This window comes from Myotis lucifugus, unplaced genomic scaffold, assembly GCF_000147115.1.
Source record: "Myotis lucifugus unplaced genomic scaffold, Myoluc2.0 scaffold_18, whole genome shotgun sequence".
In the NCBI taxonomy this organism is placed as follows: domain Eukaryota; kingdom Metazoa; phylum Chordata; class Mammalia; order Chiroptera; family Vespertilionidae; genus Myotis; species Myotis lucifugus.
In genome coordinates, this window is record NW_005871066.1 from 7,324,776 (window position 1) to 7,351,857 (window position 27,082).

The window sequence follows — 27,082 nt, forward strand, 5'->3', positions numbered from 1 at the left end:
GGTGATCAGGCTGGCAGGGGGGGCAGTTAGGGCGATCAGGCAGGCAGGCAGGTGAGCAATTAGGAGCCAGTGGTCCCAGATTGTGAGAGGGATGTCCAACTGCCGGTTTAGGCCCAATCCCGGTTTGGAGAGGGTGCAGGCTTGGCTGAGGGGACCCTCCTCCTGTTTACGAATTTTGTGCACCAGGCCTCTAGTATGCATATAAAGATCTTTAGTTAATCTCTTCCCACCCCCCTCCCCCAACCCTCTTCCCTCTGAGATTAGTCAGTCTGTACCATGTTTCTATGCTTCTTCTGTTTTGTTCATTAGCTTTCTTGTTCATTTATTTTGATTTGTAGAATCAATTGTTGATATGTATTTATTGCCATTTTATTGTTAAGATTTTTTATCTCTCTTCTTCTCCTTTTTCTTCCTCTTCTTAAAGAATACCCTTCAACATTTCATGTAGTACTGGTTTGGTGGTGATGAACTCCTTTAGCTCCTATCAAGTAGTTAAAGACTATTTAGTATTGTGTGTTAGGACATCAATAATTTTAATAGCCAACAGTCTTGAGCACTTATTGCTAGGAACTGAAATAAAAGTTTTACATGCATTTTATCATTTCATTTTCAAATCCACACTATGACTATTATCCTTAATTACAGATGAGAAACTGCCATAGAAAGATGAAGAGCCTTGCCCAGGGCAGACTGGGAGGAGTAGGGCTGGGATGCGAACCTGAATTTTTCAAACCCAGGGTCCTCTTTGTCATTTTGATATGTTGCTTCATGTCACTATGTGTCTACCCACAGGAACATTCATTATTTTAGCTCATTTTTTTGTTTTGTTTTTTTTCCTAACTAGTTCAAAATCAGAAAATTCACATGCTCAGTGGAGCTTATACCTAAGCTAATCAATCAAGGGTTACTTTCCTCCCACAATCTGAATTCCTTTCGCTCTTTAATTTGATTATTTTCTCTGGAGACATCTGGTATGAACAAGGAGAAAATCTCCTTACAAACAACCTGAGGATTTGGATTTCTATGTAATTCTGCACCTGTTTTTTTTGTAGGGAAGATCAGAGAAGTCCATAAAGTGTGTAGAGAAAAGAAACTTCCCCAAATTGTGCTCCACTGAATAGTAACCTTATAAGATATAAGTGGACATCATTAGAGCAAATACATATGGGAAAAACAGGGTTAAATAATGTGCATAAGTTTCTTTATTTCAGGACTTCTTGGAACCTTTAATATATTCATGGTGGTAGGGAAAATTATGAAAGCTTATGAATTTTGTTGGGGGCATGTAATTGGCTATTTTCAATTTTCCATCTCAATTTAAATTCATTTTAGCATTTCTTATTGCCCATATATGTTGGTTCCTTAAATTCTTGGAACTGGTTATAACAATTTACCAGTTTCCTCATTAATTGATGGGTTAAAATTATCTTTGACATATGCTCGTTTTATATTTTGATCTACCCCTTTTATTCTTTAACAATATTCCTTAATAATCTACTAAGGAATATATAGTATTTTTCTAACAGATTTGACCATGGAAATTTTTTTTTTTGTGTGTAGAGATTTCTGAGATTGTCCCACAGAACACACTTTGGGAAACAGTGCTTCAGAAAGAACATGGTAAATCAGAAAGGCAGCTGAAAACGAAATCCCAGCCTTACATAAACTTACAACATCCCTGCAGAGAAGAAAGGGGGCAGGCATTTTTATTCTGACTGTGCTCCTGATTCACATGGGGTACAAAGCAGAGAAGCCCAAATTCCTACAAAGAGACATTGCTCCATCCTACCTATCACTAAAGATTTTAGTCGAGGCTCGAAACACTGCCTTACTGTCTTTTTCAGCCATAGTTGAATTTGCCCATCTCCACGTTTTAGTTTATTTCTTGAATAAAGAGAAAGATTGTTGAAGAAGTTAGAAAAAAAGCTTAAGGGCTGTAAGGAACCCATGAAGGTGAGTGGTGGCAAGAGCGAGATCTTGAGAGCTGTTGGGTCAGAGCAGGTATAATGAGATTGGACCTGGGCCTGGGTGCTCAGGGGCAGGCAGGAGGGGAGAGCTGTGGTGAGTTCAACTCTGCATTATGCTCTCCGGGGGTTTGTTGCTTGTCCTAATGAAATGATCTTGCCTTGACATACATGGAGTCAAGTGAGGGTGTTTTGTTTTTCTCTTCCAGCATCACTCCCTGAGACTCCTGTGAGTCACTCTTTGTGGCCTGATCTATAGTGATCTTATAAGGAGTGATGTCCTTGTAGGGCTTCTGCTACTCAGAGGCCAATGGGAAAGTTTCTTTCCATGCGAAGGTAGAGTGGCGAGGACACTTATTTTTATAACCTGCATTCCTCACCATTGTATTTGAATTAATACGGTAACCTATTTTGGATGGAGATGGTGTCAAATGGCTTAACAAAAGTGTGGATCAAGCAGTTATGTTAGCATTTCTTACCATGTGATACACTTAGTAGGAATGTAATCTACACTAATAAAAGAGAAACATGCAAATTGGTTTCACTCCACTATGCCCACCAGCCAATCAGAGCAACTATGCAAATTAACCCAACAAAGATGGCGGTTAATTTGCATATGCAAGCACGGAGCGAAGACTGAAGGCTCCAGCCAGAGTGAAGACTGAAGAGGCTTGGCTTCTCTGCTGTGGCGGACCAAAGGCCTGGGTCCCGGATGCCGGAGGAAAACCGATGCCGGCAGCCAGGGGAAGGAAGGCCTATTGTGCAAATCTTTGTGCAACGGGCTTCTTGTATAGAACAATATAGAATGGAGGAACATAACTCCATTCTCAAGGGAAGAGATTGGCCACTGGGCCATATTTCTTTTTGTTTTTCTAGCTTTAGGGCATGATAGCCTAGTGGTTAGAAGCTGACTCTGTAATCAAACTGCTTTGAGGCTCAGCCCAGTTACACACCAGCTCAATGACTGTGGTCAGTTAGTTAACCTCTCCAACCTTCAGTCTTCTCATTGGTAAAATGAGGATAATCATTGTCACCTTACTCATAAGACTGTTGGGAGGATTCATTCATGTTTAGATAGAATGCATTTAGAACAGTGCTTGGCATATTTTAAATTTCCATAGATGATAGCTAACAAATTAGGGAATTATGGAGTTATGAAGGTGGGATATTTTTACAAGGGGAAGCAAAGCAGGTACATTTTTTTTCCTGTTCCGTACTCTCCTTTTCACCTGTTCCAGACCCATTAGCACTAACAGCTCCCTCTTGCCTTAGGCCATTTAGAGTTCCAATTGATATCCTGGGTAGGGTTTCCTGGACTTTTTGTTCTATCTAGGGCAATGTCCTTCATATTTGTAGTGCAGTTCAGTGTTTTCAAATTGCTGATTCATCTTCTGCTGGTACAGGGGGTACCTGAGGTCAGGAAGACTGCCTGCGGAGTCCCGTATAAAGGAATTCGGAATAGAGCTGCCCCCCGGTGAATTCCCTGGGTGCAGGCCCTCCCTGGCTCCCTGGCCGCGCATCTTGCAGCAGTTCCTCTACGGGTAGATTGCCACTAGTTCAGCAGGCATGTTTTCTCTCAAATCATGGCCGGGGGTAAGAGGAGGAATATTTCCTCTCACTAAGAAGCATGAGGATTAATTTAAAATGATCTGATGAGGCTGGAAGATCACTGCATTAGCTCGTGCAATATTGGCGTGAGACAGCGCTCTATCCTTGAAGGAGGCCACTGGAGAAGGAACATCTGGTCCCTCTCAGAGCCTCAGGCGATGACTCAGAGGCTTTAGCAGGCTTCCTCTTCACGGAATTTTGGTGTAAGTGTTGTATTCTGGGTTGGATACTGGAGGTATCAGGTTTCATAGAAAAGCTGTTCTGAGACAAGGTGACCCAACGCAGAGGGAGAGAGCACGCACCTGACTCCCAGGAGAAGAGGGGGCATTGGATGCCAGGCTCACAACCCGTTCATCTTTGCTAGATCAGTATTCCTCAAGCTCTTTTTCCACATGATTTTTGGGAGTGTAAGTTAGAGGACTAAGATATTCTCACCTTTATACTTTGGGGAGGATAGTAGAGAACAGAATTCTGGAGCATGATACCTCCCTCAGCAGGCAGGTGCATGATTGCAAACAGTTGTGACCGGTGTTACCGTATCTGCATTTTGGGAGCTGTTCTCACACAGTTTCCCTTCTAAGCTTCTGGACTTTCTTTCCTCCATTGCTCTCTAATTCCCAATTGCCCCTGTCCCACTTAGGATAAACCTGCTCTCATCTGAGGCTTGTACTTCTCTGTGCTATATGTTGTCCTCAAACAATAAAAGTCCTAAGGCCACTCAAATGGGACCGAAGGCTGTGAACATTCCTCTCTCATCTGTTCTTGCTTCTCCAAAAGTGTTTCCCAGAATCAGCAGGAAGGCTCATGCAGCCTCTGAGCGCCTTTGGCTGATGTACTATTGAAATCTATGGTGCAGAAATGCATCCCACAGGCGGTGACAATGCAGGACCTTGAGGGGCACACGAACCACACCAAGGGATGATTTATCCTTTTCCTCCCAAATTAGGACAAATTAAAACCACTTTTTAAAATCCCAAAACTTGCCCTAGCTGGTTTGGCTCAGTGGATAGAGTGTTGGACTGAGGACTGAAGGGTCCCAGGTTCGATTCCAGTCAAGGGCACATGCCCAGGTTGTGGGCTCGATCCCCAGTTAGGGGCGTGCAGGAGGCAGCCAATCAGTGATTCTCTCTCATCATTGATGTTTCTATCTCTCTATCCCTCTCCTTTCCTATCTGAAATCAATAAAAATATATTTTAAAAAATCCTGAAACTTACTCAGAAAGCAGTCAATGAACTAGTATCCTGAAGTGCAGTGGGGCCTTAGGCCACTTCAGGACATGCAGCTGCACTGTACCTGCATGTCTTCACGGCCTCCCTCCAGTCCTAGGCTATGGCACTTGGCACAGTGTCAGAGAGCACTTGATAATTCTCTCTGAGTTTGCAGCGAGATAGGTGGGTACATGAACAGATGAGTGAGTGAGTCATCTTGGCATGGGCAGGTATGCCACCAATTCTCCATGTCCTGTGCAGAGAGACCACGGTCCTCCCAGGCAGTTGACTCCTGGATTAAATGGATAATATGTACATAATTTTATTCTCTCTCTCTCTCTCTCTCTCTCTCTCTCTCTCTCTCAATAAAGACAAAGCGTAATGAGAAAAGTGCCTCCTTGTTCAGAAAAGACTAATTGCATTGTGTGATTCTCTTATTGGCTTTCACAGCCTGGCTCAAGGTAGCATGAATCACGCAGAGTGGAAGTTTGTCTAGTCTGAGCCTTCATCCGATGCATGAATTTAAGGCACCCCAGGGGCCAATCCTGCCAAATTCTTTTAACCATTACTCTTGTCCCAGTATCTAGGTCTATATAAATACATGCCTCTGACACCCCCATGGCCTGCATCTTGACTTTCTTTGTGGTCGGTATCCTTTCCTCTACGCTTTCCCATTTTTGATTGTAGGATTTGTTTTCTTGCTTGGGGTCACACCTCACCATAATTGACCTTGCTTTGATCTTTGCCCCTAAGTACAGAAGTCATTTCCAGGTGGAATGGAAGATAGTGAATTTTTCCTTTGACTTAAAATGCCAACAACTTTTTAAAAAGCTGCCAACATAGTGTTTTATTTCTTATTTTAAAATACTAAGAGAGAGCAATTATTCTCTTACTGCTGTAATAGTATTTAATTTGCACTGGACTATGAGGATTTGAGACTATCAGAATTTTGGCTTTATGGGATGGGGAAACTGCCCAAATCAAAGAGTTCTAAATTTTTAGGGACCTCCTTGGACACATTACATATGAGCAATTGCTCTAGAGAAAAATGTGAGATGCACATCATTGGAGCAGCCCTTGCAACCCCAGCTGAGGAACAAACTGCTTTAGGAGATGCTGGAAGAAGATTTATTAGTTGAAATATTCAAGTTCCATATTCCTACTTTTTCTTCCTACTGAATTTTTTAATCTGCATACGTCATGACGTGTTTTAGGATCAGTTCAGAGCTTCTGGACCGCAGGCTGAGGGAATAAGCACGCAGCCAACCTGAGAAGAATATTCGGAGAGGAATATTCAGAGTCGACTTGAAAAGCAGTTTGAAAAGCTGATTCAACTTAGAGTATTATTTTGCATTTGAAAAACAGCAGCAACAAAAATAACAAAAGAAAGCCTATTGTTTCAAAAATAGCAACATATCCATGTAGATACAATTAGCATTGAAAGCAAAGACCCAAGTCCTAAACAAAAACTCAGGAAGCATAGCATTTTCTTCATTTTGCCTGTAGGTGGAAGATGTGTCATGTAGTCAACATCTGAGTATCAGAAGCACGAACATCCAGTGATCCCCCTGTAATATCAATGTGCCAAACTGTTTAGGCTTAATTGGCATTTTCATCAACGCCAGTGAAGAGGTGAATGAGAGGCCACCTAAATTATAAACTCACTGTCAAATATTGTGACATAAAAAACAAAATAAATGGCAGGATTTTGTCATCTCAGTTCTAGGCTCCAGTGTCTTTGGTGCCTTAAGATATTTGCTATGAAGCCCAGCTGGAGTGGCTCAGTGGTTGAGCGTAGACCTATGAACCAGGAAGTCACAGTTCAATTCCCGGTCAGGACACATGCCTGGGTTGTGGGTTCAAACCCCAGTGTGGGCCGTGTAGGAGGCAGCCAATCAATGGTTCTCTCTCATTGAGGTTTCTATCTCTCCCTCTACCTTCCTCTCTGAAATCAATAAAAATACATTTTTTTAAAAAGACAATAGCTTATGTAGCAGATCAATCCTGTCACCTTCATTGAAGCTGCTGGAGAAAAATCACAAAACTGCTTAAATGTAGGCAACTACACATCCCTGGTTTCTGCCTCAGCTGGGCCTTGAGTTCCATCTAAATCCTGTGGAGTGTTTCTGGTCTTACCTTTTCCAGTCCCACATCTGAACCATTTCTCTCCGCTGGAGTCTTTACCACAACCAACAGCCCCCTTCTTCCCCACCCACCCCCTCCCCCTCCCAATTGGAATTCTGGGCAGATGAGCTACTCAGCCTCCACAGCAGAAATCTGAGGTCCTCCTTGCTCTCCTCATCTGTCCTAATGTCATTAAGGAGCACACATCTGTCCAGGTAGCTGACTCCAGGGCAATACTTGGTCTATACAAGGAAACCACAGTCTTTAGTCTTTCGAACGGAGCCTTTCCATAATCTGCCCCCTGTTTGCCGTGCCAACCTCATCTTCTTCAGATCCACATTTCGCACGTCCACGGTCACACCATCCCAGTCCCCAGACTGCAGCTTGCGTTTCTACAGCTCCTAGCCCAGTGCGTGGCATGCAGGTGTCAGCAGGTCAATATAAGCTGGAGATAGAAATGAACAGACTTCCTTCTCTGCCTATTACTCAGTGTGATTTGCATTCTTCTCCGGGGATAATGTCTAACATGAGAAATTTATTATGGATATTTGAACTATGACTCATTCCATTCACCTGTTTGATGAATAAATCTCTTCTCTGACGCCTCTAACTATTGGTTAAGCTCAAATAGCTCTTAGGTCAATGAGCTAATTACTTCTACCAACAACCTATTTAATTTCCAGAAAACCATGATAAAAATTTTTAATGGAAAATTTTTCTTTACATAGCTTTTAACTGCCAGTACTAGTTCTCAGTCTTGGTTTCTGATGGGACAAATCGAATCCTTCTTCATTATGACAGTACTTCAGGTTTTTGAAGACAGCTGTGCTCTTTCCCCCATCGTCTCCTCTTCTCCCTGGTAATATGCCCAATCACATAATCTATGCCCCTTACCTTATGGTGTCAACTCCCTTTGCTGTTAGCTGGCTCCAAGTTGCCTGTAGTTATGTGTTTACCAACTTGTCCACCAACTTGTCCACCACAGGGAAGCATCCCCGACTTCCCTCCTGGTAGCTGTCATGCTTATTAGTGCAGCTGAGATTACATTGGAGGCTCTGACAGCAGCATCACTTTGCTGACTCATTTTAACTGAAGTCATTTCCTTATTAAGGACAGAAACCGTGTATTCCTACCGTCCATTCTGTTGCATTTGGGTTGAAAGTTGAATACATAAATCTGATACTTGAACAATTATATTTTTTACCTTAATTTTATCTCTCGAATTTCATCTTGTTAGAGAGGATCTTTTTGTGAATTCTAATGATCATAACATTACATATCCAATATCCTTCCCCACTTTTTGTCAATGCAAGTGTATGCCATGGATGAAATTATGCAGGAGGGTTAGATAAAAATATCTGTAATAATATATATTTATTGAAAATTAAACATATGCCAGTCGTCATCGCTTAGCATTTCTATGTACATTCTAGATCAGTGATGGCGAACCTTTTGAGCTCGGCGTGTCAGCATTTTGAAAAACCCTAACTTAACTCTGGTGTTGTGTCACATATAGAAATTTTTTGATATTTGCAAGCATAGTAAAACAAAGGCATATTTTTGATATTTATTTTATATATTTAAATTCCATTTAACAAAGAAAAATCAACCAAAAAAATGAGTTCGCGTGTTACCTCTGACACGCGTGTCATAGGTTCGCCATCACTGTTCTAGATAGTCCACACAACACATTAGTCAATACCCTTGCCTTACACATGAGCCACTGAATCGGGTATAGGTTCCTGAGGGCTGCCTCTGGAAAGATTTCTTCCAGCTGATATTAATTCACTCACTAGTCTTTCAACTAGTTACTAACAAATAAACTTACTTGTACTAAAATCTAACTCATAAATCTGTTATATAAAATAACAGTCTCATAAACTCCTTTTTATTTGTCCTTATGATTTTCCAGCTTACTTTAATGACATATAATCATTGAGAAATTATGGAAAACATAGAAAATTATAAAGAAAAAAATAATAATCACCTTGAATCTTACCATCTAAAAATAACCACTGTTAACTTTAAAATATTTATTAGTCTTTTTTTTTTTTACATTTATACATAATCTCATGGGTCTTCTTACCAATTCTTCCCTAGTTACAAGTGCACAATTCTTTCAGAAGGCAGCATTTTGGGCTGCCTTTAAAAAAGACCCTTATATAAGTGAGAATATTATTAGTTAATAAGACTGATTATTTGTCCTTTTAATATTTATGTTACTGGATCCCTCCAGCCTTTTTTTAAAATAGTAAATTTGCAATGAGGAATAACATATCTTTTATATTATTCATATGTAATGATGGCTTGTGAAATAGAGCGATATAGAATAATTGGTAATGTGTGTGAATCTGTATACAATTTTATTTTTAAAATATATATCTTTGTTTATTAACGACCATATGCCTTACCATCCCTAAATGACGTTCTAAGGACTAGGACCTCAGGGTCTCACCATCCTTCTAACCACTGCTCTTTCCATTATACGCTGTCTCTCTTGATCTATAAGAATTGGGACTTTAGGGTCCTTCTTGAGAAATTAGAATTTGATTCAAGAAACCATAATAGGACTTAAAGGAGAGAAATAACAGGTCCAAAGGGGCATGTTAGAAGAGAGTTTGGCAGCACTGGGAAAATGAGAAGAGAGCTAATGATGGTAGAATCTGATGGTTCAGCAAAGTAGGCCTTTAATCTCAGGTAAGAGGTTAATAGTGCATGAAAAAGAAGAGAAACATAAGTTTTGTTATTGTAAGAAGAATCATCATGGTTTTTGATGGATGCATTGGATATATGCAAATAAAGACAAATAATTCAGAACTGTGTTGGATATCACTCTCTATGACTACATTAAAATTTTGATCTTAAAGAAGTTTGGCATTTATATTTTAGGACCGTATTATAGGCACCTATTTGATTGGCTGGATCAGCCCATTGGTGCTGTCTCTGTGAGGAAGGCACTGTGAGGACTCGGGTGGGAGTGTCTGGTGTGAATCTGGGTTCTGTTACTTACAGAGGCAGGTTGCCTGACCTCTCTGAGTCTCAGTTCTTTCATCTGTAAAATGGGGATGAGCGAGTGGCAGTGAGGATCAACTGAAATAATAGACACAAAGTCCCTAACCTAGTAATTGATGTGGAGAAGGTTCTCAGCAAAAGCTGGAATCTCTGTCCCATCTCTCCTTTGTCATCTCTCCTCTATGGCTGCCGCTGTCAAGAAGCTGACATCAAGGTGTGGGTGTGCTGTAACTCAGGGAGTTCCAGATCCTTTATTATTTCCTTAGAAGAGAAAGTGTGGGCTCATGGTGTCATCTAATTATAATTTATTTATTCCTTTTTCACTCAGGATTCGTTTTTGTTGTGGTTGCTGTTTTATTTATACTGTACAGTTGCTAGAAATGAAAAGCAAGGAATCATGATTTGAAATTCAAATAATGACTTTCAGCAAGGGTTCTGCCAAAGATCTCCACTGTTGTAGCTGTGCAGCCTCGGAGATGCACTTTCTTAGAGTAGCCTGTAAGAATCCTGAATGAAAATATGAGAATAATAGTTTGACATATCCCTGTTTGCTTTCCATGAGAAGGAAAAGGCTATCTGTGGTCGTGACAGAGGTATCAGACCTCAGAATGGGGATTTTCTTGAGGACATCTAATATGCCACTTACTCACTGTGTGATCCGAAGTAAGTACCAGATAGGGGTGCTAAGAGAACTGAAGAGGTAATGTGTAAATCACTTTCTGCAGTTTCAGGCACACACTAGGTCCTCAATAAATGCTTGTCTCTTTCTTTTCTCCCACTCTCTGACACAAGAGTTCCTTTTCACTAACATATAAACTTGTGGAACTGAGCTGTGTGCTGCTTGCTCATTAGAGTTTGATAGCCTTTCCTGACCTTTGTGAACTGCTAACAGCAGATGAGGTATTGCTGCCTCTCAATGACTAACCTGATCTAGGTAGACTAAAAATTTATGAATAAGTAGATTTTAAGAATTAGGAAAAACTTCATGTGGTAAATACTAGATGTCTTTCCCCTGATACTTTAGTGTTTTGTGTGTGGGAGGTCATTTGGGAGACTTAGCTTTTCTTTTAAAAATATTTAAAGGAAAATAGAAGCAATCAAGCAAAATTCTTCTTTCTTAAAGTTATTATACTTAGAATGAAAATATGAGAGTAGATGAGAGGAGATCTGGTAACAAGGCCAACAACTCCTGTGTCATTGAATTTTACTCCTCTTGCAAATGGCCTGTGTAATTTTGCTTTGCCCTATCATTCTTAGAACAATAGTAATAAAATAATAACAATAATATTTTACATTTTCCCAGCATTCCTAAGTTGACCCTGTTATTGAAGTATGATGTTTCAAAAGTAAAGACAAGATTTTCATGAAAAACATGAAATAAACATGTGTCATGTATTTTAATTCAACTCATCTATATATACAGTAGGTCCTCTGGTTATGTTGGAGATCCAGTCCTACAGCATGAATAACGCGATTTTCGCCGTAAGTTGGAACATACCTACATAAGCACCTACGTCACTCACATGGAGCACATACACAGCAGTAATGAAGTGAAACAGTAAAAAAAAATTTAAAGAAAGATAACAATCCTGACCTTTACTTGTGGTAAATAAATAATAAAAAAACATAAAGCACATATGTACATACATCAAATGATGGAACTTTTTTTTTATAAATAAATGGGAGATGGCGACATAACCACGAAACGATGTACGTGGAGTCCGATGTAACTCGAGGACTGTCTGTAAAAGCCAAGCAACCTAAACCACCTGAACAACTGGAACAACCGATCGCTATGATGCGCACTGCAGCTGGCCAACCACCCAGATCGGAGGCGGGGCCAGCTGGCCAATCTCCTGCAGCCCCTCCCCCAGGCCAGCCTGTCCCAATAAGCCCCAATTGGGGTGGGCCGGCCAGACCCCACCCATGCACGAATTTGTGCACCAGGCCTCTAATTAATTCATAAGGTCTTAAAACTGATTAAAAGTGTAGTTGAGGATCTGAGTGTTTGTGACTACTTAATAAAGGGATTTTAGAGTAAGATTGCTGATTTAGATCCAAAACTGGTTAATGTCTCACAGGATCATAAGCTATAAACTTTTGAGGTTCAAGTTTCCATTGAGCAGAAACTATTTTCATCTCTTACAGACGAAAATCTTCAGGTTAAGCCCCGTCTCTGTGGAGCTATAAGTAGCCAGTCGATAGGAAGCCAATCAGAAGTGCAAGTCCAGCACTGCACTAAAAGGGGACGCCTGGGAATCTCTTTTGTCTCTTCCTAAGTTTTGGTGACTTTTCTCACTCTGTCTTTGCATTAAAAGGAATCATTAAGACTTATTCATTTGTACAAGGTTAGATCTTTGATTTTAGGAAGCAAATTAGCATAATGTGATATAAAACCTAGCCATAGAAAGTGCTGTGTGTGAGTATATGTTTTAATGCCCAAATGTTTACGTTTCATAGAAACGTATTTGGTAATGCCATTGGGTGTGGGTATGTTGAGAAGGCAATGTTTGTGGGGCTTCTATATTCTTGAATAAGTTGTGTTTTAGAAATTAGATATAGAAATATTGAATAATGTACCCAGTCGTGGCTCTCAGGATCCTCTTCTTTTTTTCTGAAGTAACTTTCTCCCCATTTTGGTTGCCTCTTTGTGTTTGTTTCTGTGTAGTGTATAGATCTGCTATGACTCCCAGTCTTTGTGGGGTTGCCTTGTGTAGTAGTTTCTTGTGGGGTCCAGTGGTGCAGTCTCCTTGATCACCTGAGCTGGGTGCTCCAGGAATATTTCTTGTGTGACCCTCATGATGTAATTGAGACTTGCTTGCTATTGGTCCATTCGTGTGTGGGATTGCCCCTCAGGCTGGCTGACTGTGAGGATCAACCCCAGCCATAGCTTGTAATCTGCTGTGCGGGTGCCGACGACCCGAAGTGGAGTTTGCCTCAGCAGGTTTTGGTGCCATATCTCCCTCTGGATATGCCACTTGCAAAGCTTATTGGACCCTGATCTGATACAGTCTGATGCTGGCCACGGGGTGCATTGGTTCTGGGTCTCTTGGGAGGAACTCTGGTGCAGGACAATGGAAGACGCTGCCTGTGGCTGGCCCTTGGCAACCTGTTTGGAGCTAAAGTGATCCACAGATTGTGGCTGCCTCTGCTGGGCCTGGGTGCATGTGGGAAGGACCACGCTGTGCACCAAGGCCCGCTTTTACCAGCACTGGGCCAGGGGGCAGGTCAGCAGCAAAAGTCCCATGATTATGTGCTGGGCCTTGTTTTATATGTCTTTGTATTTCTGGATACCCAGTACAGTGGGGCCTTGACTTACGAGTGTCCTGACTAACGAGTTTTTCGAGATACGAGCCGTCTCTCGGCCGATTTTTTGCTTTGAGTTGCGAGCTAAAATTTGGGTTACGAGCCAGCTTCAGATACCCCACTGCTAGTTGGCGCAGTGAACGTCACAGTGAACGCCACAACATCAGCCCAGCATCACGTGTCTCACTCATTCACTTTTGATTTGACATACGAGTAATTTGAGTTACGAGCTCCGTCACAGAACGAATTGAATTCATAAGTCAAGGCCCCACTGTACTTAGCATGGGGCCTTGTCTAGCCCAGTGCCCCTTTGAGTATTTATTCAGTTGAAAGAAATATCATTGGAAGATGGTGGAGGCAAGCTTACCATATGCCTAACTCCAGTAATTCTAATACCATCCCTATGGAGTAAGTGAATACTGTAGTCAAATAACTTTGGTTCACCACTTAACAAAAATTTGAGCACCTATTATGTATCAGGTATTGTGCCAGATGCTTTGGACAAAAGGACAAGGAATAGCTTTTGTCTTTAAGTCTTGTGTCCTATTGGGGGAAACAGATACAGTATGTAAATAAACAAATTCAACCTAGCATGACACTTGCTCAAGGTCACACAGCCTGTGAGTGGTGGAACTGTAATTGAAATCCAAGTGTGTTCAGCTCCAAAGCCACCAAGCCAAGATGCTTCCGGAACCGAAAAACTAGCTAGACTGCGAGTGAATTCTCAGAGGAGAAAAACAACAGCTTTGCTCTATTATTTGAAACCATTATTAAATCAAACCATTTTGTTGTATTTGCAAATTAGGTCCTTCAGAAGCTTGGAAAAGCTGATGAGACAAAAGACGAACAGTTTGAAGAATATGTACAGAACTTCAAACGGCAAGAGGTAAGTGCATTTATCTAGTTTATGGGGTGGAAATGGGTGGACAGTGTTTGTGGTTTAGCATGTAGCTAAAATGCTTTAAGGTTGAAGAAAGAACTTCACTGGGTTTGGTGTTAAACTGAGGGTAAAGCTCGTCAGTTCTGTAAGACTTTCCTGTGGAGGATGAAGGAAGAGGCAGTAGGCACTGAGAGAGATTTGTGTTTCTTCTCAGGAGAATCTCAGGAGATTAAGACTTCGCTTCTCTGGAGCTTTTTAATATAGTTTATTGATTTATAGGAAAGATAATGTTTTTGGTGATTTATATTCCACTAAGTATTAGCAGTAGTTAGATACTTTTGGCAAAATACTTTAATTGCTGCCTGCTTCGAGATCATGCATTCTCAGTGGGGAGTATATCTCCCCCACGAGGGTGAAAATTGGTTCTTAGTGGATGAAAAAATTGTACTGGTTTTATGTGTATATATTACATAACCAGATTTATAGTGTATCTGTGGTATTAAAATTTCATGGGGGGGTTGACATTAAAAAAATGTCGGAAAAAGCTCGTCAGAGGAGGCCATGATGGAAAAAGGTTGAGAAACACGATTTGTGATACTTGTTCCTTTAATGGGCTGCTATGTGTTTAACAGACACATGAATAAAGACACAATTTTTAAAATTATTTGTTTATCTCTCTAAGGCTTGGGTAACTGATTAGCATATCACTCTTTAGAGATCACGCATGAGGGTCAGGGAGAGGGAAGATACAGGTGGGGTCTCTGAGGTTTGAAGCTTCTAATCTAGAGGTCATTCTAGAGGTGAGAAGAAAGCTGGGCCATAAGAGGCTTTCCAGGCCCCCTGGAAAATGTTTGGACATGGGACAATGTAAGGACATGGGTTTATTTTCCTGCTGTCATTGTAGCTACCAGTGTCCACAGAGGAAATTGTAATTATTAGGGTGTTGCTGTCCATGGTGCCAGATGGGGGGGGGAGGGGAGGGAGGGAGGGCAAAAATGTTCATTGAGGAACATTTATCTTTTATCCTCTTTACTCTTTTTGTTTCATTTATTTTACTCTTTTTGTTTCATTCCATCTACAAGAATATCTCATCAGTTATGGCCTGTATACATTAAAAGCTTTAGTTGAAACCTAACTAAAATGTGACCCAAATTACTGATGTTCCAGGCATCACTGTTGTGTCACTTCCTAGGAAGCCATTAGGAATTCACTTCTAGTTAAAGCTCTTTTTGTTATTGCTCTGAAGGTTTCCTTTCATCTATTCTATCCTGTTCCCTATTTTTAATTGTATTTTACTTTACTTAACTACATTAACCAACATGCCAATGGGGGTTAATCCCTCAGCATTCATTTAGAGACCAATTCCATGGATCTCCCACTTCTCCCTGTGAAGCACTGTTCTGGCAATGGGATGCAGAGAATGAGGCATATCACTCATCCAAGCCTAGGAGACCGTCTGAAATGTTGTGAGCATCTGCATAGACGAGTTGCAATTGGTTCTCCGTGCTCCAGGCCACCTTTCAAAGTAAAACCAACGAGTTGCAATTGAAGCTCAGATTCGCATCAATATTGTTGGTTCCCATTGCACGTGATTCTCATATGTCACCCTGTAAGCCCCATGGCTGATTTTGCATTAGAGCTGCCATCTAAGTGATGAAAATGTGTTATAAGGAATGTCTTATGGTGACTGACTGAGATCTGGAGCCAGACATATTTTAAGGGATTTTTTGGTCACCTCATACTAGAGCTACATACTAGAGGGTCTGTCAACACATTTAGTCTCAATTAAGTGATAGACACAGTGCAAAATTATAGGAGGGGTTTCCACATAACTATCGGAATTGCCTGGAGGACTTTTAAATATACTGATTCCTGCCCCACTCCAGACTTCTGAATCAGCTCACAAATTTGACTTGTGTCTCTAAAGAGCTATCGTATAAGAATAACAATTTGAATGTAAACCTGAAATTATACTGATATAGTAAAGATAATGGCGTCCTTAATTGCACATCTAATATGTTTCTAGACCTGGACAATTATAAGAAACTTCTAAGGAGCTTTAAAAATTTACAAATTTCAAAGCCACACCTGAATGACTTATATAAAAGCAGCAATGAAGTATTTTTATTCTGAAGACTTTCCATAAGTAGGCATTGGCATTTATAATGTGTTTTGTACACTTTTCTACTCGATTCTCCTAGCAATCCATAATTTTAATTCTGCTTTATGCATAAGAAAACCAAGTATTGTTACAAAAGCTTTTATTTTGAGAATGATCTTGACTATTCTTTTGGCCATGGTATTCATTGCTTTCTTATTTCCTCACAGTGATGTTATGACATTGGCTTGATTTTTCTCATATCCATTGTTAAGTGGTTCTTATATATCTGCATAAATTATTTCTTTGTACTCTAAGATCTTCTATTACTGCAATATTTAAAGATATAAACACAAACTTCCTGGAAATGTAACTGTGTATTTGAGACTTAGAAGTATAAATGAAACACAAGGGGACATTCTAAGATTCCAATTAACTTGTTTGGGGGAGGTTTTGTACATTTCTCATGAAAATATTCCTTTGTAACATGACATGTAGCAGAACTTAGTCAAGCTTTTATGAAACACCCACTCTTTGCACAGTTTATCACTTAAAAAGTATCAGATAGATAGAGTCATCCAACATTTATTGAATGTGTACTGTGTCTGGTACTCTGCTGATACTTTACATCAGGGGTCCTCAAACTACGGCCCGCGGGCCACATGCGGCCCACCGAAAACATTTGTTTTTTTTTACTTCAAAATAAGATATGTTCAGTGTGCATAGGAATTTGTTCATAGTTTTTTTTTAAAACTATAGTCCAGCTCTCCAATGGTTTGAGGGACAGTGAACTGGCCCCCTGTTTAAAAAGTTTGAGGACCCCTGCCATGGACTGTCCCCCCTGACCTTCATGAGAGCCCCAGGAGTGAGTGATGTTATCATCTTCATTTTACAGATGAGGAACCAGAGCAGTTAAGTGTTGCCCAAAGTTGCTCAATTAGAGGTAGCAGAGCTCCTATTTTAAAGCCAGGCAGTGCAGCCCCACAGCCCACTGATTTCACCACTATGCGAGTCACATGCAACATACTCTGGAATCATGAGAAAGAGTGAACAATTGGTAGTTTTGTTTATAGAGTAGAACTGCATCATGAGAGCACAGAGAATGCCTTTAGTTAAATTATTCTCATTGATGGGCAGTTGATTCCACTGGGACGGTCTCATACATCCGAAGTTGGCATCCATGCCTTTAAAGCCTGGGGCATAGAGGACAGTGGTCAAGCATACGGCTCTTGAGGCAGATTATGGGATTTAAATATCCCCGACTGCCCAGGCTTGCCATCTGCTAGATGTGTGACCTTTGGGCATATTTCTTAGCCTCTGTGCCTCTGTTTTCTCATGTGTAAGAATGTGCCAACATGAGAGAGTTATTGGGAGAATGATGGGTTAATGGACCGTTGAGGCTTAGGACAGAATCTGGAACAAAGGGACCACTTAGTGTAAGAATTTATTGCTATATTAAAGGTTTGCTTTGAGGACAGTGTTATGACTGAAATGTGTCTCTCCTAAATTTACCTATTGCAGTTCTAACTAACCTCCAGTACACCTCAGAATGTGACTGTATTTGGAAACAGGTCCAGTAAAGGGGAAATTAAGATCAAATGAGGTCATATGGAAGGATTCTAACCCAATGAGACTGATGTTTTCATAAGAAGCAGGAGAGACACAGGGATGAACACATGCAGAAAAAGACCATGTGAGGACACAGGGAGGAGGAGGCTGTCTGCAAGCCAAGGAGAGACCTCAGGCAAAACCAAACCTACCAATACTTGGGTCTTGGACTTCCAGCCTCCAGAACTGTGAGGAAATAAATTTCTGGGTTTTTTTCAGCCACCAAGTCTCTGGTATATTATTATAGCAGCCCTCATACACTAATGCAGCATCATAAATGGCAGTTTCAGAAACATTTTGGCTGTTATATTATGACTGGAGTAATGAGAGGCAAGGCACTTCTTCCCTCCCAGTGATGCATCTCTGAAGCTTGATGTAGCTGTTGTTTTTCTAGAACTTCCGCATCCTGTCTCATTTGGACATGATAGAACATTGTCAATAGCGAGCTGGCATCCATATCCCCAGAAAGGGACATGGAACAGTAAGCCTCAGGAAGAGTTATTGTTGGGGTGGAACACCTGTGCAGTTTGCCTTCATTTCTAGGTCAGTCTCTCCCCGACTATATTCAATTCTGTACTCTAGGTATTAAGGCAAAAGTTGAAAAGATTTTGTATAATTCCCCTAATGTACCGCATAAGTCAAGTCTCTTCATACACAATGAAAGGGGGGAAAATTGGAATGGCTCTTCAAGAGTCACAAACTCAATTGCCTAACGGCAATAAAGCATATCTTCAAATTGCAGCCTGCATGGTGTGATGAGTTTAATGGTTCTAACTAGGCAGTTCCATCCCCTTGTACACACGCTGGGTTAGCTTTTCCAAAAGACAAGAATAGAGGTCTGTATAAACTCAAGGCTTAAGGGAAATACATGGAAAAATAGTACATATAATTACTAACGAGCTTTCTAATTTTGTTTTGGTGAAAGGTAGAAAGTATATTTCATTTGGTCTTCATGTCATAGCTATACCTGGAGTTGGTGACTCAGGGATAATTGGAAATTGGGTCGTGAAGCTTGGATAAAATTGTGAAAACTGAGATGTTCTCTTTGGTATTCACTTCCCTTCCATGTACCAGCCCCTAATACCATCCGTCCAGGAATAAGATTTCAAAATCTTCCCTGATTTCCTATCTTATATCTTTTGCCTTAATGTGTACCAAAAAATATTAAAAATGGAGAAATTGTTTTTTGAAATCAGTGCTGGGTTCTTAAGGCAGCTCCGGCTTACTATAAAGATCTCAAATCAAGAAAACAAAACATGGAAATTTTAGAGACCCTGCTGCTGTTACCTTTGAAAAAGTCTTGTCTTCCATTTCACGCACCTGAACTTGTGATAGGGAGAGCTCCATTTCCTGGTGAACCAAGAATGCCTGTAGTGTTCCGCAGACTACTGTTGGCTTTGATCATAAGTGGATTCTGATATTACATATCATTAGTCATCTGCTAATCAAGGTGCTGATTATTGCTTCATTAAGTCTCATCTCCTTGACAATTTAATTTTCTTCTGAGCTTCAAATATAAGAAAGCAGTAGCATGGCTTTCAAGATTGAGTTGACCTGTCTGAACTCTGAGAAGTTGAGCCAATTTTAATTTAATATGTTACTTGGCCTTTTCAAGAGGAAAATGTCAGTATCGAGCAAAAATAATAATGGAGATACAGGACCTGCTGTCGGCTCAGGACCACAGATGAGATGACTGTACTTTTCTTTGTGAAATCACCACTTTGTGAAGTTATATCTCCTCAGATCAAGTCTCATATATCTATTAGTACTGTTGGCTTTCTCCTTGAGCCCCTTTCCAAACGTCAGCTCACAGTTAGTTTCTGAGTTCCAGGGGCAAGTTAATGAAAAAAATCGTCTGTATTGTATATGTTGTTTTTTTCTCCTGTCTATATTTTTCTTTTTATAACAAAAATGATCTATAAATATAAATTGTTACTACATTTACTATATTTTAACATGTCAATTCAACAACCTATTGCTTGTTTAATAAGCATTAATTACTTATTGCCTTAAAGTGATTTGCTAGCTCTGTATAACCTTATGAATAAAATCCATTGGATTTGATTTTGCAAGACAGGGCTGCAGTGTCATGAGCGTGGTAGTGTGTGAGCATGGTGCCCCTGAATTTGTAGTGGTTGATGCCCTGAGCTTAGTGTTTTAGAAAGTATTCATTCATTTTATGGATGGTGTCTACAATTCAGTCAGATTAATGCCTCAACTATGGCTTCTTTCTTCTGGGCAGCAGTGACTGATCTAACAAGAGTATACCTTCTTTATTAGGCCCTAAAGTCGTAGGCATAAAGTATTTATTAACACTAGCATATTTTAATGCATCAGAATTTAGTGTATCTAAATAATAAACAACTGGATTCATTAATTTTCACATAATTTATTGCAGCCCTGTGTGTATGCCCAATGCTAGAGGTTTACCAGAGCTTTTCTGTGTGTCACAATCTATGGTAGCTCTTCTTACCAGCCAACTGGCTCACCTTGGAGAAAAGTCTTCTACTCTTCTCTGCTCTTACCAGAATGCAATAGGAAACCTTGATGAGGTTGCATTTATAGCCAGTCCTTTGACACTACATAGATTAAATCTTTAAAGGTTGAATCACAGACATGTCTGGGCGCTGTCCAGGGTCCTCAAGGGAGCTGTCCTGAGCCCAGTAAGTCTGGGAACCAACAAATGAGAGATGTCCTGAGGCCAGCGAGTCTGGGAACTGCACCCCTTTGCCCCACCCCACCCCCACCTTTGCCCCAAGATACATACACTCAACATCATCATCTTCATCATCTTCATCATCTTTTTCATCATCAATAATTAAGGAATTGGTGCTACTGAGAACCAACCTGCTGTAAAAGAATCTGGAAACATTTAATTAGGTATGTAATGTGATTTGTTTGTGTTCAGTAACAAAGATATCTAAATCCTCCCGTGATGATGTACCTTCTGCATTCTTTCTCTGACTATTTAGTTAGATTTTAAATTTCACCCTAATCCTTGGTGGGGATATCATGAGCAGTCCTCAGAAGGATAAGAAGAAAACAACAGCTTTGAGATACCACTCAGCAAAGGAATAAAGGGAATTTTTGACTGGAGGCAGTGCTTCTCAGACCTTCATAAGGTTTAAAACCATGTATACTTTTTTGCATGCCTGTTAATTTTTGATATCTCCATGATGAAACCCAACACGACTCTGGCTTGTTCTCCGGGATAGCTGGGAGGCAGGGAAATAGGGAGACTACTTCCTTCTCACTAGCTCTGCAAGAATGTGACACCCAAGGGAGGGAGCAGGTGGGAGTAGTTTTAATAAGGAGAGGAAAGCAGGCCTACTCCCTCGGGCTGTGTGGGAAGAAAGGGGCCTGGGAGACCATCTGGGCTGGAGAAGTAGTAGCTCCTGACATTGATAAATGATTCAGTTGAAAAGAAATAAACAAAGAACCTCTAACACCAGAGTAACATTATTATACTATTTTCCAGGGCAAGGGATTCTGTAGGTGGTGAATCCTTCTTGGATCTTGACAAAGAGGAGTATGAGTTGGGAATCAGGCAACTGAATTATAATACACTCATTTGCTGTTATGTGGCTCTAAGCCCTGAGAATAGTGTGACCATGAGTCAGAATAATAATTTTATCTCACCTTGTAGAGGTAAGAAAGGAGAAAACATGCATATAGTCTCAAGGATGTGAAATTTTGCGTCTCTTTCTCATGCGCACGCGTGTAATATTCAAGGCTGCATTACCAAAGTGGTAATTTTCAGAGGAATTTGGAACAAACTTCAGTGAAATAGCAGTGCTATAAGAATTTATTTCAAACATAAAACGTCTTATAACTCACATAGAATAATGGTGTTAAGAAAACTTTATTGTGCAGTAGGTTTTGTGCAGGACTACTCTGTGGCATATTCTAGGAGGTGAAAATTTCTCTTGAGAGTCTTTTACTTTTTTTGGCTCAGGTAAATATAAGTGCAATTTAATATGGTTATTACCAAATGATTTATGAACCTTCATACTCAGGGGGAAATTATGAATTTTAATAATTAGAAAAAAAAGAAAGTTATTTTACTCCTCACCTGAGGATATGTTTTTATTGATTGTGGCTAAAGGGAAGGAGAGATAGAGATAGAGATAGAGATAGATAGAGATAGAGATAGAGATAGAGATAGAGATAGAGATAGAGATAGAGAGATAGAAACATCAATGTGATAGAGACATCGATTGGTCCACCCCCCCCCATACATACCCCAACTGGGGATCAAACCCCCAACTTAGGTATGTGCCCTGATCTGGAATCCAACCAACAATCTTTTTTTTGGTGTACAGGGATGCTCTAACCAACAGAACCACCAGGCCAGGGCAGGAAGGTTGTTTAAATGAACTTAAGTTTATCTACTTAAATTGCACTCATCTTTTTTAGCCATTATTGTATAATTTGAACTTTCTTCCACTCTTATAGCTAAAAAAAAATCTCTTCTTGGGATTCTTATTTCATTTAAAAAATGATTATTGTTTCCTTGGGCTGGATGAATCATTCTCTTTCTTGTTTTGAAAGAAAAACCAAGGCTTCATCGTGGTCATCATTTGACAGGCTTTATTCCTTCAATAGTTAGGAGAAGAATACCCTTCCCCATCACTCCTTTGCTATTTCCAGATATTCTGGACAATTGTGGTGACTTATGGCCATACCATAGTTGGCTTTGTATTACTTTCTGAGGAGAAAACATCCTTTTGGGTGAGAAGTGAGCCCTGTCTTAGCTCAGGGCCTCTCAAATTTTTCAGGGGAGGCCCATGGGCAGTGGTAGAGCAGAGGCCCTACAGCAGACAGCGGAAAGCAGGAGATGTCTGGGAAGTTCTGTTTTTCATCTCTATGCAGTTTTTCAACAGGTGGCACAGTGGTTATAAAATAACGGTTTCTCCCCATTTGCTCCCCTTCAGCCTCAATAAATTGTTGATCCAGAGAGATGCTGTAGGTTTATTTTGTGCCTGCATGTGCCCTAGGCAAGCCATTTAGTACCCTCAAGGTCTACACTTAATCACTCAGAGAAATGTGGCCTTAGCAGCGGTTCTCAACCTGTGGGTCGCGACCATCGGAAAACACATATAGCATATCAGATATTTACATTATGATTCATAACAGTAGTAAAATTACAGTTATGAAGTAGCAACGAAAATAATTTTATGGTTGGGGGTCACCACAACATGAGGAACTGTATTAAAGGGTCATGGCATTAGGAAGGTTGAGAACCACTGCCTTAGGGGATCCCAACCCTATTTAAATCCCAATTGTACCTTTTAGGGCTTTAGGCTTCCAATTGGTCTGGATCTGTCCAGGTAAATCACAAATATAACTACAGATACTAATATCTCTAAATTATTTGCCATCTGTTGTGACAAATGGTTCTGGGTCTTGCTGTCCTCTCTCCGAACCATTCTTCCTCTTTCCATCATTTGACCAGCACTAGAGCTTCAATGTGCTAAACCATCCACTTTATCTTTGATCTTTTCAATTTGATTTCCTTTCTGAAATGTTTTTGTAAATGCCTTTAGTGCTCTTCTGCTCACTCATTCCATTGGCTTTTTTTTTTCTGTTAGATTTCAACCTCCATCTTTCAGCGTTTCCACTGTTGATGGTGAACCATTGTATCAGGTTGTTTGGGTAGGTTATGCTGTAGTAGCAATACCTCTGTGGCTTTGAACAACAATGTTTATTTCTCACTTAAGAAAATGTGAAGGGTAGATGCGCCTCATGTTGCCTTTGCTCTATGACCCATGATGGAGAAGTAACCCCTCTCTGGAATAGCCCAGGGCTCTCGGTAGGGAAAGAGGTGGTAAGACTATGATGCTCAGAAGCCGCACGCCACTTCCCCTCACATGGCAAGTCCCACAGCCAAGTTTGATATTAATGGGGAAGAATGTAGAATCCTCCCCCAAAACAGATCTGGAAGAAAGATGCAGTGTAGATGTGACAAGAATAAAATATCCCAGAGCCATTGCTTCTCAAAATTTTATGTATTCAGAATCTAGCACAGTGCCCATCATATCATAGATAGTAGCAGAAAGACCTGTTTATTTCTTCCCCAAATTCTGACTTTTTGTAATGATGTTGCAGACCTTGGCCTGACTCTTTCATTATCTTTACAAGTGTTTATCATCAGCATTTTCTCTTTATTCTCCTCATCCTTTCTCTACAGTTTCCCATACACTTTGATGTTTTGGAAATCCAACCTGGGTTATTATTATTATTATTATTATTGTCTAGCTCATGGCAATTTGCCTTCACACTACATTTCTAAATGGCTCAGCAAGACAAGGGAAATCTAGAGTTTTTATTTTAAGCCATGTTTAGAGATGAGAAAGGGAGTCAGTTGTTTAGAACTTTGATGATTCCTGCTTTGGCATCCTGAATAGAACCAAATGAATTAACCCTAGCAAATGAATTAACCCTAAGCTTTTATCTGGTAGTACCTGGATTTACGGAGCTCACAGAAATAGCTTGAGCTTAATGCAGAAAAATAAAACCTCACCTGAGCTTTACATATATTTCATAAAAATAATGTCACTATATCTGTACTGTACTAGGAAAATATACTTATATAGAATCCCTTTGGGGACCAGCATAGTATTAAACCAGGCATGTGGAACCTTTATTCTGCCAAGGGCCATTTGGATATTTATAACATCATTTGCAGGTCATACAAAATTACCAATTTAAAAATTAGCCTGCTATATTTGGTCAAGCATTTAATTAACTCATCTCTAATGCCTTGGCAGGGCCAGACCAAGTGATTTTGTGGGCCTTATGCGGCCTGTGGACGTTCCCCACCCCTGTCTTAAACACTTCTTTTCAGAGTTTCTTTGTATTAATCACTATCTTTAAATTTGATGAATATTTTTCTTTGCTTTGTCCTCTAAACATTTTGCATGGCTGTTGCAGAGCTAAATGTAATCTACTTGTAGTTTTCTATTTAGATATTTTACTTCCCCTACTAGATTATAATTCACTGAAGGAAGTAGGTATTTTCCCTTCATCCCTCCCTGCTTTTTGGTAAATACTAACAAATAATTGTTTATTTATTTATGACTATTAGAGTTGCTATGTTATTAACTATATTATTAACGATCAAGTTAGAGTTATAATATAGATGCTATATTATTAATTATCAAGGTGGAGTCATTCAGTATGCTAGCTCTCTGCAATTTTGTTAAATAATTATGCAGTTAAAGTACATATACTTTTACAGTGGGGCCTTGACTTAGGAGTTTAATTCGTTCCGTGACGGAGCTCGTAACTCAAATTACTCATATGTCAAATCACTGTGATGTTCGCTGCGCCAACTAGCGGTGGGGTATCTGAAGCTGGCTCGTAACCCGAATTTTAGCTCGCAACTCAACTCAAAGCAAAAAATCGGCCGAGAGACAGCTCGTATCTTGAAAAACTCGTTAGTCTGGACACTCGTAAGTCAAGGCCCCACTGTATATTTTCAGGTGTAGTGAAAGCACACACTGTGGATGCCAGACATATGCCCCAGCACCTACCTTTTCTGAGCCCACTAGATCTAGTTGCAACTGCCAGCAAGGGAAACTTTTTGCCTGAGGATTTTTTCTGGTAACTGGAGACCTCTCTGCCCTTGTGTGGACATACTGGGGGAATCATGTCCCAGGAGCAGTTCTCAACCAATGACTGTCAGGAGCTGATGGATAAATGCCCAAGCTTCTTTGCCCCTCACTGAGGATATCTACAGGGTTTGACACTGTCTCCAGAATTCCCCAGTGGGACTAAGGCCACCGGGGTAACTTGCTTGTTATGCACCCGTGATGGCTCTCTTCCCTCCCCTCTTCACTTCTCCATGCCCCTGTTGGCATTTCCTGGGTTAACTCCATATTCAACTACTTGCAATCTAATCCTAATCTCAGAGTCTCAGTTTCTAAGGGTAATCCAAAACAAAACTAAGATTCATATGTCAAAATTTACATTTTACCAATTTCTCTATTCTGATTATGTCCAAAAGAAATATAATGCAAACCACATATGTAATTTAAATTGTTTGAGTGTCCACATTTTAAAAAGCGAAAAGAAACAGGTGAAATTAATTTTAATAACCCAATTGTTTAACTCAGTGTATCCAAAACATTGTTTTAACATACAATTAATATAAAACATTAATGACTTTTTTTGTATAAAGTCCCTAAAATCAGGTGTGGATTTTACACTTATAATGCATCTCCATTCAGACTAGCCATGTTGCAAGCACTGGACAGCCACATGTAGCTAGTGGCTACCATATTGGACAGTGGCGATTAATTTCCAACTGTTATAACCATGTGTCAAAACTTAGAGACTTGCTAGCTCTTGAATATGTAAGAACCTTATGGTGGGCCACAGTTTCCATTCTTAGAAAAATTGTGCTTGCTTTGTCCTTTTCTTTTAAACTGAATGAAATATCTGTAAATATCTAGACTTATAGGCATCTTGTTTAATCTGTGTCCACATATTTTTAATATGGTTTTATTGAGTTTAAGAGAGAGAAAGGAAGGGAGAGGGATAGAGAGATAGAAACATCCCTGAGAGAGAAACATCATCCATTGGCTGCCTCCTGCATGCCTCCTACTGGGGATCGAGCCTGCAACTCTGGCATGTGCCCTGACCAGCAATGGAACCAGAGACCTCTTGGTTCCTGGGTCGACGCTCAACCCCTGGGCCACAGCAGCTGGGCTCTACATATTTATGTTCCTTCAAGAATGAGCCTCTGGCAATACTAATTCCGACACTTACTGCTTTGTACATGTTCCAATGCAGAATACAGACAAACTGCTCAGCATCTCTTTGTGTGTTTTTCAGGCCGAGGGTACCAGACTTCAGCGGGAACTCCGAGGATACTTAGCAGCTATCAAAGGTAACGTGTGTGCGTTGTTTACGGAATGTTACAAGCACAGGTTGTTCTTGGAATTCACGAGTGGCAAGATTGAGTGTTAATTACACCTCCATTTGGCTTTCTGGCAAGATGGCACTTGATCACAGGTGTTCTAATCCACCCACTCCCAAATCCCCACTAGAGTGATCATCAGAATATACAAAGAAAAAAAACACAGGGTGTCCCCAAAAATGTATACACACTTTCACAGCTGATAGCTCAATTCTGAAACTAAAATGTATTTTAAGAAACACTGCCTTTATAATTATTCAAAGTGTGTGTATACATATTTGGGGACACTCTATATGTCTGCCCTGATGCTGGAAACTAGAAATAAGTGCCTCCCACATGCAAGAGATTTC

General features: G+C 40.3%; 1 protein-coding gene across 1 annotated transcript in view; it reads left to right on the top strand.

Moving 5' to 3' along the window:
- AMPH (amphiphysin) overlaps nucleotides 1-27,082 on the top strand; it is a 128,485-nt gene that overhangs the window by 48,288 nt on the left and 53,115 nt on the right. Inside the window, exons 2-3 of the mRNA XM_023751011.1 lie at nucleotides 14,029-14,109; nucleotides 26,648-26,702. Coding sequence (XP_023606779.1) covers nucleotides 14,029-14,109; nucleotides 26,648-26,702 — 136 coding nt within the window. The remainder of the gene's footprint in view (nucleotides 1-14,028; nucleotides 14,110-26,647; nucleotides 26,703-27,082) is intronic.